General features: G+C 43.5%; 1 protein-coding gene across 2 annotated transcripts in view; it reads right to left on the bottom strand.

Annotated features, from left to right (window-relative positions):
* Nucleotides 1-12,553, bottom strand: part of LOC135814584 (uncharacterized) — a 65,023-nt gene that overhangs the window by 14,630 nt on the left and 37,840 nt on the right. For both annotated transcript variants that reach the window (XM_065327722.1, XM_065327724.1), the window contains exons 25-38: nt 12,354-12,491; nt 11,587-11,733; nt 11,306-11,458; nt 9,739-9,858; nt 8,430-8,567; nt 7,157-7,291; nt 6,412-6,486; nt 5,848-5,967; nt 5,211-5,348; nt 2,638-2,748; nt 1,994-2,068; nt 1,355-1,465; nt 815-877; nt 220-339 (exon numbers count right to left, since the gene is read on the bottom strand). In XM_065327722.1, coding sequence (XP_065183794.1) covers nt 220-339; nt 815-877; nt 1,355-1,465; nt 1,994-2,068; nt 2,638-2,748; nt 5,211-5,348; nt 5,848-5,967; nt 6,412-6,486; nt 7,157-7,291; nt 8,430-8,567; nt 9,739-9,858; nt 11,306-11,458; nt 11,587-11,733; nt 12,354-12,491 — 1,644 coding nt within the window. The remainder of the gene's footprint in view (nt 1-219; nt 340-814; nt 878-1,354; nt 1,466-1,993; nt 2,069-2,637; nt 2,749-5,210; nt 5,349-5,847; nt 5,968-6,411; nt 6,487-7,156; nt 7,292-8,429; nt 8,568-9,738; nt 9,859-11,305; nt 11,459-11,586; nt 11,734-12,353; nt 12,492-12,553) is intronic.

Genomic DNA, 12,553 nt, shown 5'->3' with positions numbered 1-12,553 from the left:
CTTAGTAACTTATTTTCCAAACATAGGCTAAAATATGCATAGCCTTGAATATGTCTGATTTTAAAGCATTCAGAGCATGCGATTGCACACGTTGAAGCAGATTTAGACTTCAACGCAAACTTGGCAGCACTACTCAATCCGACTCTTGTTGAAAGGAGTGCCCAGGGGGAACGACTCGCTACTTGAGTACAGTAAAGCAAAACATAATACTAGACTTACCGTAGTTGTGAGATCACTCAGTTGTGAAGAAACATCGTCTATTCCAGATCGAAGTTCATTCAGAACGGCCGAGTCAACAATACTGCCTGCTTGCGTTGAAGGGCTGTCTGTGGCAGGCACCTAATCCACACGGTACAGGAGTATCAACGAAAATATAAGAACGAGCAAGTTGGTTACGCAGCAGAACGACAGGACTGTCCAACAAACGGCTGTTCTTTATAGGACGTGGACTGTCTATATAAAGTTTGAATATTATAAAATCTTACTATTTTAGCTTTTTGTTTTGTATATGAAAACACTCATAATAGCCTCAGTTCCCTGAGTTCCCTGAGGAACAGTGTACGCTGGAAAAATGTAATACTGGGAAATGGTGAGGATCAGATCAGAGATATTATATCACTGGTCGTTTGAGCAAACCTTTCGGATAGGCATATTCTGATGGGCATTGAACGACCCAGTACAGTCATAGCCTCACTATCACATCCATGCAATTGACCACCAGCAACATAATATTATTACTCTCCTACTGTACAATTGTACAGTCGTGTGTGCTTGCTCAAAAGATGTTGAATGGCATGCTGTCTTCATGCCTTACTTGACTAGTTGATGTTACTTGCTGCTGGCGTATAGCAGTGATCTGTGACTGTAAGCGTTGAATCTAAAAACATGAATGGAAGCAGGTCAAGATACCACTCCACCATCAAGGAAGTTAGCATACCACAGAAAATGCATCAAATGCTCTAGGACTCAGTACCCAGCCATGACCCTGTGATCAATCACAGTTCCTGTAACCAGTCATTCAGTCACAAAAGCTCAATGACCTATCAAGAAATCCAACTACTGGCCACAATCTCCACTTGTGGCCCATGGCCAGACATCAAAGACAATTTTTGGTGAATCCAAGTAAATCGAAAGAAGCCTAGTGCTTCAATTTCTAACATAATTCCTTCGAAATGTTGAGCACTTGCACCGCAAAAGCTAAGTTGGCACCCAGCATGCACACGAGGGGCCAGAGCCCACTTTGGGCAACAAGAACACTTGGAAGGCAGTTTGCTCGCTTTGGTAGCCATTAGTTTTGTTTGCACTTTTAACCGGCAGTGTGTAGTTAGCTGTCGATGCATAGTCGATCACCTACCTGTTGGCTGAGTCGACTATCTGCAGTATTCAGGCGATTGAGAGAAAGCAATAGCGAGGAAAGTCTTGTAACCACCTCGATGCTAACCTCCTGGGCCTGCGCAGGACTAAGCTAGATCGGTGCAAGAGCAACACACATGGCAAACAAAGAATGCTGGCAAGGGACCAATACATGAACCTGAACACTATCATGTCATATGATTGATTGATTTTTATTTCACGGATCCTCCAGAGGCAAATAGATGCCTATCGAAGGGAGTCTCCTAAGTAAGTATGTTTCCCAACAGGGTAATTGCACAAGGGGCAGGCCTGTTCCAGACCAAAAAAGGGCAGAACTAGAGCTAGAGCAGCCATATTACACTAGTCACTCTTATTCTGTGTGGAAAGTGGCTTGTGCTGAGTGAAGGTTTCAGAACAAACGAATTCAGCGCTTCAAAAAGGTTGCCGGAAAAACTGTCCGAGAGCCCAAGATCAGTCGTTTCAATGGAGACACCAGTGCATTTTCAGCTGAGCCACGGCTCAGTTGCATATTTCCCCGTGTACTTATGGAGCTCTGAGACTCATAACAATTCTATTCCATGACCGCTGGTGTAATGAGACAGAAGTGTGAGCATGAATGCATGTGATAATGTTGACTTACTTGCATGGATGCATTGCTAATCTGTTCACTTAGCATTGCTATTCTGGCATCCACTGCACTGTTGCGACTTCTTAGCTGTCAACAAAGATACCAGAAACGGAGGCAATAACAGCAAGGTTCAGTTTAGTGTAACAGCTTCCAAGCATACATATATTCAGGAGAAATGTAACAGTATAGTGCCTAAAGGATTGCTCTAGAATGTAAGAGTATAGTGCCTAAGCTAAAGGATTGCTCTAGAATGTTAACTTCAAGCAGTAAAACAAAAAGAAGGAATATGCATCTCCTAAAAACTTGGAAATTGCATTTTGAGGGTATATTACGCATCTATTAGAACGCTGTCTGGCTCCAAACATACGATTGTAACTGGTGTGATTGACAATGATATTCGAGAGAACTACTAATTTTAAGACAGACAGAAGGCAGAGTGCAAGGCCAGCTCAGCCGGCAGAGCATGAGACTCAAGGTAAGAGTTCCAGACCAACGGTGGGCGCCAATGCTAACACTGACAGAAGGAGCTACAAAATCTAGTGGCAAGGCCAAGATAATGTCAAAGAGAAGGTTCAATACCAGGGCATGCATTCTATATAGAGGCCTGTGTAACTATGGTACTTGTTGCAAGAAAGCTCCATAAGTTTGAAACTCACATTAGTAGTCAACTGCCGCACTTGCTCTTGCAGGACGGACAAGGCAGGTGAGCTGATGGCACCACCATCACCATTAGCCTCACTCGGCCCGGCAAGGTTGGAAGTCGCTACCTAAGAAATAGACAAAATTAATAAAAGAGGAAGACAGAACCTCAACAACATACTTGCGTTTTGTGTATAGTTTGCAGATGTAGTGGGAGCACTGTTAGCTAGGATACCGTGACCATACTGTGTAGCCTTTTGCATCTGTTCCTGCTGGTAAGAGTGCTACCCTGATTAAAGTACTATGATCTGCTGTGTAGAGTAGTACATCTGCTGTTTTAAGAGTAATACCATTGCATCTGCTGTTTAGAGTAACACATCTACTGATTAGAGTACTAGATCTGCTGTACAGAGTTGTACCTCTGCTGTGCAGAGCTGTACCTCTGCTGTTCAGAGCTGTACCTCTGCTGTTCAGAGTTGTACCTCTGCTGTGCAGAGCTGTACCTCTGCTGTTCAGAGCTGTACCTCTGCTGTTCAGAGCTGTACCTCTGCTGTTCAGAGTTGTACCTCTGCTGTTCAGAGCTGTACCTCTGCTGTGCAAAGCTGTACCTCTGCTGTTCAGAGCTCTAATTCTGCTGTGTCGCCTTATACTGCTTCTACAGCCTTCAAGCAGACTGAGCCGCCATCAGTGTTTCAATATTTAAGAAGAGCATGCTGCAAGAACTCGCAGAAGTTGAAGAGCAAAGTGCTCTGCTAAACCAGATCTAGCTACTGTCATCAGCTGACAAGGTTGTGTACAACCGGCTGGTGTCATGTCTTCGTTTCTTTCCCTTTTGCTTTTGTGGATACATTGTGAAATCATTACATTATTTCCTCATGAGATGATGTGACAACATTCCTCCTCAAAGACTAGACTGAGTGAATTCATACTTCAAATAATTTTGGTGTCCGGTGTACCTAAGCTCCACTGATGAGATAATACATAATATTATGGTGTACTAGCTGTGCTAGTACTTGTTAGCAACAATCCGAACTAGCGCACACACTGCACTGCATTGCTTTGTACTGCATTCAAGACTGACGTCATGCGCTTTGTTTTGCTCCGTAATCACAAATGGCACCAGCCCATTTTGCGGAAAAGAAAAAAACTTGACAAATCTTGCTTGCCCTGTTGTGCTCTTCCAGACAACGGATCGTGCTTCAGCAGTGTTTCTTTTCCCACCATCCCTCCCTATCCAACTTATTCACACCATCATAATTATCGTACCCACTAATCGGGTCCACTCTCACAACTGGTATTATCTAGCTATTTGCTGCGGCTCTGCCTTGCGCTATATTACATCCATTTAGCATTGCAGCTCTACGTTGAGCAGCTCTACTTTGAGCTAACAGCAGCTCTACTTTGAGCTAACAGCAGCTCTACTTTGAGCTAACAGCAGCTCTACTTTGAGCTAACAGCAGCTCTACTTTGAGCTAACAGCAGCTCTACTTTGAGCTAACAGCAGCTCTACTTTGAGCTAACAGCAGCTCTACTTTGAGCTAACAGCAGCTTTACCTTGAGCTAACAGCAGCTCTACTTTGAGCTCTACTTTGAGCTAACAGCAGCTCTACTTTGAGCTAACAGCAGCTCTACTTTGAGCTACCAGCAGCTCTACTTTGAGCTAACAGCAGCTCTACTTTGAGCTAACAGCAGCTTTACCTTGAGCTAACAGCAGCTCTACTTTGAGCTCTACTTTGAGCTAACAGCAGCTCTACTTTGAGCTAACAGCAGCTCTACTTTGAGCTACCAGCAGCTCTACTTTGAGCTAATCGCAGCTCTACTTTGAGCTAACAGCAGCTCTACTTTGAGCTAACCGCAGCTCTACTTTGAGCTAACAGCAGCTCTACTTTGAGCTAACAGCAGCTCTGCTCTGAGCTAACAGCAGCTCTGCTCTGAGCTAACACCAGCTCTACTTTGAGCTTCAAACCAGTTGTTTCGAAACCAGCACTCCTCAATCCAAAGATGCCTCTTTGTTGACTTGTTTGTGTGAGGGATGGGGCTAATAATAATTATAATAGCAAGGTTGAAACAACCCGGCACTGTAGCTGTCCGGGGATTGAGTATTGTGGTGCTGGTACATATGACAAGGGGTATGCCCAATAAACTGTGCGGTGGGGATATTGACTGGAAGTTTGTACAGAAGGTTAGCAAAAAGAGCATATACGCCACTGCTTCAAGACTGGGAGCTGAATCTGACTCCTTGATCAGTTTCAATTTGACTGACTTGGATGTGAGCCAAGAAGTACACAGTCAAGCCTCTCTTAGGCAACCGCCCAAGGGATATTACAAATGTGGTCCCCTTGTACAGGTGGTCTTCTTATCCAGGGATATTTGACTGAAAACAACATCCCTCAGTCCTAGTTGCCGCAGTGGTCTTCTGGGACACCCTATCAGAGTGGACGCTTTGACAGCCGGGTTAGACTGTATTTCTTTAATTTTACCGGCACCTCATGGGAAAATGAAGGATCATAGTAAGGTTCAGTAGAGAAATTTCCTCCAGGACATGGGGGAATAGAATGTAATCATAGCAGGATAAACACAATGGAGTCACCTCGGATTCTACTGTTGACATCCTGGAGCCCAAATCGTTGAAATTGGTAGTTGCAGTATTTTGAAAGGTGTTGAAATCAGTAACCAATGATCCCAGTCTGTTCTGCACCATTGGTAGCATTCTTGATAGCACTTGTTGCTGCGAGCAAAGTACACCAATAAACGAGCCATATACATGTATGAATTGTTCGGAATGCTCTTGCTCTACACCACAAACGCAGTCGACTCCACTTATAGCAAACTTGTATATAGCAAATTTCGTGATATAATAGCGAACCATTGCCCATGTCTCTGTTTGAACCCATACAAAATTGACCTCTTTGTAGCGAACCATTTCTTGTAGGGCCGCACCATAACCAAGTGCACTCATACAGCCGTGTGTCACACGCCAGTCGCAACGTGTTGTTTGAATGGTGGGAGTGCATTTCTGTTATCACGAACTTTGGCTATAAAGAACGAATTCTGCTGCACAATGGGGTTCGTTATAATTATCAAGAGTCAGCACCACCTGGGTATGGCACTTGAAAAACTTGAATATTGTAAAGTAAGGCTTCGCATTGCCAATGCAGTAAAATGTACACACCAGCAGTCAGCAATCCCCCGTGTGACATGACACAACAATTATGTAAGACATCTACCTGACTCTTGGTGGAATCCAGCTGGGTAGTGAGATCAGCAATTTGCCCAGCAGCTACTGCTGCACTCACTCTGATCAATTCATTTACATTGTTTTGCTCAGCAACACTTAGTTCATTAGCCTGCAGGGAAAGTAACATGAACATCACAACAAATGAAGCTAACAGACAAATGTCAAAGATTAACAAGTAATGGTCAGCTAGCAAGCCCACAGTTTCTTCTGAGACCAAAAACTAAAAAGCCCACGCTGGCAGAAGAGCACAAAAAGACAACACAGCATCTACCACAATCAACATTATCTCCGAAAAAGTTGGCGCAGGTCACTGATAGGATCCTCTGCGTCTCACAGACTACAAACAATTTTTGTACAGCCCAGACCAGACTCTGCCAGCAAATGAAATACACATCACATCATAGAATCAGTGGCTGTAGTTTTTGTTGCACAAAACACATGACACGTGACACATGGCACAGATAGAGAGTGCATCCATCATCATTTGTACACCATCAATAGGCATAACCACTCCGCGTCATTTCACTATAGTTCATGCAGCAATTTCACATACCTCTCTGGCAAGAGTGCGTACACGACCATCCAACTGAGAAATTTGATCAAGAGCCAAAGCACTGGAGCTGGTGAGCTGACAAACAGTAAGCGGTACAAGGTTATTGTTAGGGTGTAACAAGTTAACAACAATGATAATGAAATGAGCAGAAGAGTCGTAGCATGATGGCAGTTGCTATCCCCCCCCCCCGAGCTATCGCAGCAGGAATTTTCTTGTTTATTACATCATACATGTACAAGAAAATGTCAACAGACAGATTGCCATGGTTTCCAAGCAGCCCAACAGAAAAAAATGAAATTAGAGGCTTGACAGTAGGACACAACAGATACAGGTTATTTCGACCATTTTTTGGAATCCATGGGAATCTATGGGAATCTACGGGAAGCCATCATCCAGTGAGTGCGTTTGATTATGGCCGTGAATCTATTCATGAATCGATTCGCACTATTCACATCACACCATGTGAATAGGGTGCTACTACAGTACTTCGATTCCAGGGCTCATGACATGAAAATCGAACGACTTGAATGAATGCATGCGAATCGATTCATGAATCGATTCAAGTGAATAATCGAACGCAGCCGCCATGCCCATTCCTGAAAGGCCAAACATTCCCCAAACTGGGTATGAAGAAGCTATGAACCAATCAATATGACCAACATGCAGACAGAAACCAATTCAAAATCGGTCAATATTCTAGAACACAGACATCAAACAGCATTATGGTGACCTTGAAGGCACATACCGACTCGCTGAGAGAGTTGATCTGAGTCCGATGTGATGTAATCTGCTCCTGCAGGCCATTAATCAATTCGCTATCTACAACGTCGGTGATATCTCCTTCATCCTGGTCACCTGTATCACTTGTACCTGCAGGAGACTAGGAACACCACATACAATATTTCCCGAATTAAAAGTCGTTTTGCTAAGAATTCCCAAACTCCGACGTAGCCATTGACGCCTTATCAGTCCCGATATTAATACTGGCCTCTTTGTTGCAACAAATTTCTACTCATTCGCCAAATATTTTCCCGGCATGGCCCATCCCCAGGGTGAAAACAAAAGGTGAAATAATTAAACAAAAGGCACTGCATCTTCCGCTGGATTTACCGGGTGCTAGCAGCCGTCGTGAATTCCCCCGGGAACGGACACGATCTTTACTTCTTTTTTTAAACTTTTAAACTAACCGTTAGCTAGTAGGCTATTTTAGAACGAGGTTACATGCGTTATCTCACTTGCGTTATGCTTGTGTACCCTTATATTGGGTAGTTGTGTGGTTTGTGTGCAGCGAGAATTGGTGTGGTAACTCAGCACCACTGAGGACTACTAAAAGTAGAATAGAAGCAAACGAAATGCTGGGCTCTTATTGCGAGCTTCATTCTTATTCATAGCTTGTGGAGCTATTTAGGGTCTTCGAGAGCCCCTTTTCGATACCTATAATGACTTTGATCTTCGGTTTTTATAGGGTTCCGCAAGCTGTTGAAAAAGGAGAATCGTACAGATGAAAGAGTACGGGAGGCAAAAATGCGTAGCTTTTCGTATTACACCGTACATTTATGCAGAGTTCGTTATCTGCACCGTACTCTAGTGCGTACGTGGAGTTGTATGCACCTATTTAGAGTATATTCAGCAGGCTTTAAACTAATCCAAGGCCCATCAAAGAGTAGCAAAATAACGATTGAGCGGGCTTTAAACTCTGATATGGCCCTTGGCGGGAACGTCACTGATTGTTCGTCTCCTGGACAACGAGACAGACCTCGTTCTAAATGAATATAAGTGCTATCAGAGGCTGTCCCCAGCAACAAAAGGGACCAGCAAAACATTATGTCTCGTGCAGTAAGTACGTTTACAAGACTCCATAGTAACAGTTCACTTATGTATGCAATCCTTTAGAACAAAAATCGCTCTCATCAAACTCGTGTGTAATAGCCAAGTGTACATGTTACCAGAATTTTGTACTTAATAATTTTCACTTTGTGACAGAGCCAATTTAGCAGATCGGCATTTTCAACACTTACTCTTCTTTCCACCGCCATGATTCTACGCCTGAGTGCAGCATTTTCTGTTCGCTGTGTGGCATTCAGGGTGGTGAGGACGCTTGATACTCTTCTCAACTCACTTTGAGCTTGAGTAGATAGGAGAGCTGATCTACCAGCCTTATATAAACGAAAGTGCAAAGCAACAGAAAACGAACCACAATGCTTAAAAAAAGGTGATATCATTGTGGGTAAAAGGTGTAATAAGTACAACTTGTAAGGTCCTTATATGTGCTATCGCCTATCGGATTCATGTACCGTATTTCCCCGTTCGTAAGTCGCACTCGATAGTAACTCGCACCCCCATTTCCACGTCCATATCATATTGTTTCCATATAGTCACTTCAGTAGTAAATTAGTAGTAAATCATGCTGGATTTGTTGGCCCTGAAGTTAGGTGTACAAAGGTGCGACTTATATCCGGGGAAATACGATGTCTGTATCTGTTATTTATACCAACAGGTAGAAGTTCAAAGAGAATTGGTGAGCACACATGCTCATTCCCTGCACACTGCAAATTCACAACTCACAAAAGGTAGAAGCTGCATTCAAAATGGTAATGATACACTTAAAACAAGTTCAGCCTGTTTCTTTTTTTAATGTCTTTTCTCTCCTGTACACACAGCCTCACAACCGGAGCCATGCTATACACACAGACAGCCATGCCACGCTGCTTTATACCAGTGTGCAACTCCAACACTGGTGTGGTCCATGGCGAAATTTTTTGTTGGCATCACCTTCTCAGAACCTATATCTATGATGCATTTCGTACAAAGAAAGGCAAAGCATGGGCTGTAAGACAACTTTCATGGAGAGTTTGTGTTTTCAGTGCCACAACTTTTTCTCCCATTTCTACAGCTTTTACCGTACTCGTAGTGCCAGTTTAGCGAAACCCTGCCGCGTTCATGCGGCCACAGACTCACAGTACATGGTTTGTACGGTATGACTCATGATCTCCAGAAACGGTAATGCCAACAAAAACATCCGTCGTGGACCAAACCAAGCGGAGTTGAACACATGTATCAATGTTATACGGTACTTGTGCTCATACGTACCACATTAACAAACCAGTCATCAGCCTCTTCTGTGGGGACAGAATCAACCGCATGCAGTACACTTGCAAAGCAAGAAGGAAAGAATGTCGTCCCCAGTGTGTATACCTTAACACCTTGGAGCAGTAAATACATGTAGTACATCATAAAAAATAAAAATAAACTACATTTCTCGTTTCTTCCTACGCCAGCCAACGAGAGGCGAGGCACATTAACAAACAAAAAAAGGCCATCCCATACCTGTTGGACAGCCTGCCTTGCCGTGTTGCGCACACCGTTTATTTGCGCAAGCACTGGACGGGATCTCTGTGATATCAGATTAATCACTTCTGCCGTCTGTGACGGATTCAGTCCATTGTTCTGCAGGAAAACATCACCAGCAGAAAGCATGTGCTAATAACCTGCACTGTTCACGGTGAAACATTCACATGTGCATCATATCAGAAGAATGCAGAAATTACAAGGAAGTGGATCACTTGACAATAATTATTGTTCCCTTTCTACATAAGCCACTGGTTAAAACTTTCTTCTAAACAAGAATTACCCCGTAAGTATATATTATTGCACGATTAAAGAGGTCAATATATGAAATATAGAACGAGTAAAAGACCGAGGTCCCCCGAGGTCTTTTACGAGGTCTATATTTCATATATTGACCGATTATGAGGGCAATAATAGATTTATCATGACATAGCATACCTAAACTGTTTTTAGCTTTGTTTATAGGAAGAAAGGAATACTATTGTAATAGTACATAGTATGTACATATGCCGTTTACATTGGACATTACTTCTCTGTAAACAGAAGTTTTCAGCTGTCACTTGTAGCATGTTCCCCAAGTTCTTTGACTGAGAATCTGACAGTTTGGGTTCAAATCCCAGCATTTGCTGATATTTGACCGCTTAGAGATCACAAGTTTCTGTGGGGGTCAATAATATTAAAGAGAGTGATAATGTTGCGTATTAAAGCCGGGTTTATTCCTGTAGAAGCTGATGTCACGGCTAGGCTTCTATTCAAACCGGGTATTTCTAAAAATAGGCTTCTACAGTCGTCCCTCTATAATCCGGCACCTTTTGCTACGGCATTTTCTGCTGGATTAACGAGGGTGCTGGATTAAGAAATCCTGCCCTCTGACACGGCCCTACCCAATTGCATGCATGTATCATATGTACATCAAAACGCAGGGTTTTTCCGTGTCGACCCAAGTATTTGGTGCACGGCTTTATATTCTCAATTGTTCTCCGGGAATATACACAGTGATAAAGTGATAAAGTAAAACAGAGAACATGTTCACATGTACTCTTGCACACACACGCACACACACACACTCACCTAAAAATTGGCAGGACACTACTCCTTGCTAAAATAAGAAAGTATGGTTGGTTGACTGCCGTTGTCTCCTGGACAACATTGACCAGACTGGCCTAGCCTGGCCTGGCAAGGAGTGCACCTGTACGGTACGCGATTTACGACTGCCGGATTATGAAATCAAACTACGTGCAGTTTGAGCGATTCGTTTCAAAAAGTCACTGCCGGAGGCGGAATTCAAGTGCCGGATTAAGATGTAGGAATTGAACGAAAAAAATCGGTTTCGTCAGAAAGTGCGCCGGTTGGCAAGGGTTCCGGATAAACAAGTGCCGGATTAGAGAGGGACGACTGTATATGAGACAGGCTTTAATACAAGATACTACGGCATTTACTTCCATTCTGCTGCTGCTGCTGCTGCTGCTGCTGCTGCTGCTGCATTACGTGGCAGTGGGGACATCAATCGAATCAATAGCACCTCCACCACTATATCACTACTCACTGATATATTGAAGCGGTTTAGAGCAACTAGTTCTCTAAGAGGTCCCAGTGCCTCGTCAACCTGCTGAATGATAACCTCGTCAACCTGCTGAATGATAGAGCTGTACTGCATATCTGTTGCTTCCCTCAGCTCAGTGATGTTTAGATCTGATATCTGTAGAAAGACAACGCCAGGATAAGAATACTCAAATACGCACCAATCGATTCAGACTCCAGGCTACAACGATGTCCGACTGTCCTGCTATCTAACCCTTCAATATCAAGGCAATCAGTTCCACTTACTTTGTGGCTAACAGAATTGATCTGAGCCCAGAGCATGGTGATTTGTTGATCAATACTACTGATCACTTCATTGACATTGTCTGTATCTTCATTGCCGTTGCCTGCATCTTCAGAATTATCACTGGCATCCACCACAACTGCAGGAATCTAGGAAAACAGAAAGCAGAACCCAACACGAGTACAAGATCAACACTGTGACAGGAAATCACACATGATCAGTAGGTATTTAGTCTAGGGTAGCCTAGTAACGCATCTAAAGTAGGACTGGTGTAGTGCTGGAACAGAGTTCCATCAATCCTTGCCCGGAGATCTAGTCCTGGTAATGCATAAACTCTGCGCCTAAGGCCAGGGCACACTACGATGGTTTGTGCACTTCACACAGTGTACACAATTTGACATGACAGGGAACGTGACTCCCATCGTTTCGTCCACTGAACATTGTGTAACACTGGAACTCAATTACGGGGGCTCGACATGCCCCAGAAAAACGAGAGACTGAGATAACGAAGGATCATGGGCCATTCATAGCCTGTTAATTAACGTCCATATCTTCACATTGAGAACAGCAAAGTTAAAGATATGCCCGGCCTGGTCTGAAATGCTATTACAGTACTTTAACTTGCTGTTGCAGTCCCTTTCAAACGGTAACTTCACCTGACTTAGCTGGATTTCATGAAACATGAACAATCAGGTGAGCAGCAATAGTGATACATGTACAAGCAAATCCGTTCACAAAGGTAAAATATTCTAACCAAAACGACCCGTACTTTTAGCTCCACTGCAGTGATTCTGCGACGCACTGCATCATCATTGGAGTTAACCGTTGTGCTCAGACTGGCTAAGGCACGTGTGGCCACCAGTAAGTCAGCCTGCAGTTGTGTTGATAGTGTGGAGGAGCTGTGAGCCTGCAAAGCATAACAAACCAACCAGAAACGTTTTGTTTTTTCACGGCTGAGCGTAGCAAAAG

This window comes from Sycon ciliatum, chromosome 4 (assembly GCF_964019385.1).
Source record: "Sycon ciliatum chromosome 4, ocSycCili1.1, whole genome shotgun sequence".
In the NCBI taxonomy this organism is placed as follows: Eukaryota; Metazoa; Porifera; class Calcarea; order Leucosolenida; family Sycettidae; genus Sycon; species Sycon ciliatum.
Note: the sequence above shows the minus strand (reverse complement) of the source record. Positions and strands in the feature narration are given on the sequence as shown.